This window comes from Gavialis gangeticus, unplaced genomic scaffold (assembly GCF_001723915.1).
Source record: "Gavialis gangeticus isolate Ggan-Ray unplaced genomic scaffold, GavGan_comp1, whole genome shotgun sequence".
Classification (NCBI taxonomy): Eukaryota; Metazoa; Chordata; order Crocodylia; family Gavialidae; genus Gavialis; species Gavialis gangeticus.
In genome coordinates, this window is record NW_017729032.1 from 29239109 (window position 1) to 29243986 (window position 4878).

Below are 4878 nucleotides of genomic sequence, written 5' to 3' on the forward strand. Positions count from 1 at the left end.
GAGTTGTTTACTACCTGCATTGCTAGTACAGGACCCTCCTGTGCGAAGAACTGTGGTCTGAACCCTAATAAGACCTGGTTGGCATGTGGACATGGTGCAAAGGGGAGGAGGAGCCCTGAAAACCATCGATACGCTCTGCTCGTAGGAGTACCTGCACATGACCAAGGACTCTCTCTCAATCTCACAAGATCAAGGCATGGCAGGAAAGTTGAGGGGTATGCCCTATGTGTGGGACATACTAAGGACTGTCTGGCCCCAAGAGCTGGCACCCTAGAGGCTGGAGTGCTTGGGCACCACTGCTCACAATTAGGAAAATATATGGAAGGTTATACTCTGCTTTGACTGCAGGGCATGGCATAACTATACTATGTACTCAGATGTGGAGATATGAATGAAAGAACAGCTGGCTGAATACACCAGACACTCAGAGAATATAGTGATGGGTGAGCTCATAGAAAGTTAGATACATTTTTCTCTTGGTTTGCATATGGTAATGTTTAATGATCTTAACAGTGAAACCAGCTGTTGCTCTTCAGCTCACGAACAACATTGTTAGTATTAGGGTTGAATTCCCACTGCTTTGATCTATAGAAAAAGTAAAGGAGTCCTGGAAATAATAAGAAGTTGAATAATTATATTGTGCACGTTATTTGTAGTTTCATTTTAACACATAATGCTGGAAACAAGCAAAATAGCTTCAAAATACACACAGAACAGCTCTAGTTAATTTTTGCTTTTGGAACAGTAAATATTAATAATAACATTAATAACATCTTTAATTTTTCAGAATTCTTCCAGAGAATTAAATGTATTTAAATCTTAATTCACTTACCTTTATACTGGAAAACAGCATCAACTTTACTGCCAACTCCTGGAAAGCCATCTACTAGTCTTCGTGGATAACCTCTTTCCATAGTTTGACTGTTTTCATCATACCTGAATGATACAGTAGGATGTAATGTTTTTTAAGTGTTTAAATTTCAATCCTGAAAAGATGTAACCATATGCTTAACTTTATCCTTAGTATGGCATCTGATTGACTTCACTGGGACTGTTCATAGTGTATAAGCAGATAACCTTCACATGTGCATAATTCATTGAAGGATTTTGGCATTAGACCCAGATCTATAAAAGCATGTAGGCACTGATGTAGAAGTTAGGGTTTGAATGCACCATGTGATCAGTTTAATCAGCCTTTCTACCTTGTAGAAACTGGGAGTAGGCACATGCAATATCTCCCTACCCTGGTGCAGCGTACTTGAATTCGAGGTAGAATTACCTAAGGGAGAGTTAGAGGCACTGTTATCAGCTAAAACCACATTTTTGTCAGCTATATTGGTGGCAGTGTCATGTGTCTGTGGAGTTATCTGGAGGTGGCCATTTGCGATAGGCTTCCCTACCACCTACTGGCAAAACGTTAAAATTCTGCCTACTGTGACTAACTGGTTGTCTACTCTGGATCCTAATTTAATCTGGTATACAAACACAATGTACACTACAGTGGAGAACTGTGTTATTTAATGAGGCCCTTTGGTACTTAAATCCAGGAATCTGATTCCTGCCTAATACTTAGGTACATGAGAGGCCTCAGTTTCTGCCACTAAAGTTCCATAGGTGGCTGGGACTCTGCTTCTGTGCACCTCACAACTGTTTCCATCTCGGCAGGACTAGGCATTATGGCCCTATCACTACGGACTAGGCATCCCAGAGCACACCTGCTGCACATCCATATAACTGAAACTAGAACAAACCCAGAAGTCACAATCACTTTCACTGAAGTAGTGGACATGGTGTTGCCACTCTGTATAATAGTTTAGAGCACTGGTTGTTAACTGGGAGTATGCGTACTCTGAGGGGTACTTAAAAAGGTCGTAGGGATATGTGGGGGGGGGGGCTCCCACCACTCTGTGCATCCTGGCAGAGGCCTGGGGGGCATGTGCCCCCGCCGATCTGTGTGCAGGGTGGAAACGGTTGCTGCTGCACACTGGTCTTTGTGCTCCACTGCAGCTACCCTGGGAGTGGTGCGACACCATATGCCTGCCACTCCTGGGCTGTGCTGCGCCCCCTGCCCATCTGGTGGTGGGATGTACATGGCATCAAACCACTCCTAGGGCAGCTGCAGTGGCACGCAAAGCCCAGCATGCAATGGTTGCTGTCACCACCCTATACACAGATTGGGGGGGGGGTGGAGCATGTGCCCCCCAGGCCTCTGCCAGAGTGTGCACAGCAGCAGGAGCTGCCCTCCCCCACCCCCCTTGCTCCTAGACAAGCCTCCCAGGCTCTGATTGTCCCACAACCCAGCCTGGTCAGGGCCCCATTCACCCCAGCCCCTGCCCTGATCCACTCCCTACTTCACTGCAGGGGCCTTGATCTGCCCCCACCAAGGCCCTTCCTTCTCCCCCACAGACTAGCCTGCTGAGGGACAAGGGGGTGCACATACACATATATGTATGTGCTCAGCCCCCACAAATAATTTTAATATAAAGGGCTACATGAACTGAAACTTGAGACAGAAGGAGTACATTTATTTAAAAAGGTTGGAAACCCCTGGCCTAGAGAAGTAGTGCCCAGCCTTTCAGCCCTGTGGGCCAGATGAGTAGTGAGGAATTGGTCCACAGGTCAGATCCAGTGTCTTGGCCCAGTCTGGTACCTGTGATTGGGACCTGATCTGGCACACAGACTTTATCTGGTAGAGCCTGATCTGGCATATGGGGTTAGAGCCAGGGCCCAATCTGATTTGCGGCACTGTTTTGTCTGGGCCAAATCTGGCACATGGGGTCAGCCCTGTGTGCTGGATTGGGCCTCATGCCAGGGGTTTAAACACCTCTCTCCCACCTCCCAGGAGAGTACACTAACCACCAATCTGGATGTAATGCTGGGATAACAGAGTTTAAGAGTACTTATAATCACAGTGGCCCGGCTTCATCAAGAGAGATGGAGGGCAACCACATCCAGTTACCTTGCTTCTTCGCTTGTGTTTCAAGTACTCTGTTATGTCATATGAGGAACATTACTGACAAATCCAATCCTCCATCACTTGAAGAACAGCCAGTATAACATAAAGATGAGTTTAGGGCTTGAAAAAAAATATAATTGCTGCTTTACTGCTGCCTTAAAAATAACCAGCTGGACTGCTAATGCATTTGCCTTGTGACAATGACTGTAAAATATCAGTGTAAGGGCTCTCACCAAACACATTGCAATCAAAGCAGAGAGAAGTATAGACAGTTAAAAACTTAGCTAATATTGTATGCCTGATTTTATCATCACACTAAGGAAATGTATTGTAAATTTTAGAAAACCCCCCAACATCTTTGGCTCACATGATGCTCCCTACTTATTGCCAACTCTACATAAGGAACTACTCTCATAAATAGTGTGCCATCTGCCTAAATATATCTGTTTGTTTATTTTATTTCCTCTGGTATTTGAGCATCAAAATTGAGCATCAAAATTAATTCACAGCAATTAGACAAGCAGGATTAATCTGAAATGTGCTATGAATTCAATACAATTCAGCTAAATAAGGGAAAATTAAGGACAGACTGTTTCATTCCATGTTACCTTGATTTTCCAAGTGTAAGTCAGATTTATTTGTTCTGAATGCTCTTTGAACCCCAGTACTGGGACAATTGAAGCCATACCCCTCTGGCTTTTGGGGGTAGGCAAACAGCTGCAACCTCAGTGTGCTATAGCCAGTGCTGCCCTGGCTGCCACCACTGTGAGACCTCTGCTGAACACAGGAGTCAGAGGAAGTAAAGTCCTGTAACTGGTGATACTATATAGCAAGTGAATTTCTCACACATCCATCCACTCTGCTCTCCTTTTTTTAAAAGTTATATTTTATGAAAAATTTAGAGCAAATAAAATGCTTTACCTTTGAAAAATAGTGTCTGATCTTTAGTATTTTCATAAGCACCTTGAATACCAAATGGAAGAAAGGGCAAGAATGTAGAAATTAATTCAAGTTCAACTTCAAAGGTATCAGGATAGACTCTCCATAAATGCCTGTATATGATAGTTTTCATAGTAAATAATAAAACCCACAGATATTTATATAGATTAATGACAATATAAATAGCAATGTGTCTTAAAACCCTTTTCTAATAAGTGGAATCTAGCTGAATTGTACTAATCAAGCAATTTTGCTTTGTTGGACAGTGAAATGATTGCTACAGTGGGGGGTAAGATTTTGTCACTTCTTACTAAAATCCAAATGGACTGCCTGCTTCTAGAATTCCAGTTTTCAGAGATACCAAATGGTTAAGGCTATAAATTAGAAACAGAAGGATTTGGGCAACTCCTGTGCCACGTTCTAATATAGGTAGAAGTCAGGTTCAAAAATGGACCTGACTGATTTTGTAACCTATGAAACCCATCTGCGTTGCTTGCACAGATGTAACTAAGAACAGAATTTGGCCCAATTATATGGCAATAAAGATGACAATACCTTAGCAAATGTATCTTGTTAGCTAAGGGGCGGGCAATTATTTCAGGCAGAGGGCCGCTTACTGAGTTTTGGCAAGTTGTTGAGGACCTCATAGGTAGCCCCGCCCCTTCACAGGTGCCCCCACCTCCTTGGTAGCCATCTTGGTACCAGAAGTTCCACCCCCTAACCTCTGACCTTTGCCACAGGAAGTCCTTCTCCTTGCCCGTGGAAGTATTCCTTTGGGGAAGAGGGTTTGCCATCTTAGGGGAAAAAACCCAAATTATATACTAAAACTCAAACACCCATAATAATATATTTTAATTTAATTAAAAAAATATATTTTTTGTCCTGATTTGTGTGGGTTTGTGCTGTATATGTAGAAGTGATTGCATAGTAGCTGCATAATGCAGTCTTACTTGTATATTATATGGGGTGTGGAGGGATGTCAG

General features: G+C 43.2%; 1 protein-coding gene across 1 annotated transcript in view; it reads right to left on the reverse strand.

Annotated features, from left to right (window-relative positions):
* Positions 1-506: 506 nt before the first annotated feature.
* LOC109302213 (matrix metalloproteinase-27-like) overlaps positions 507-4878 on the reverse strand; it is a 24057-nt gene continuing 19685 nt past the window's right edge. Inside the window, exons 6-9 of the mRNA XM_019523779.1 lie at positions 3878-4008; positions 1174-1279; positions 833-936; positions 507-607 (exon numbers count right to left, since the gene is read on the reverse strand). Coding sequence (XP_019379324.1) covers positions 507-607; positions 833-936; positions 1174-1279; positions 3878-4008 — 442 coding nt within the window. The remainder of the gene's footprint in view (positions 608-832; positions 937-1173; positions 1280-3877; positions 4009-4878) is intronic.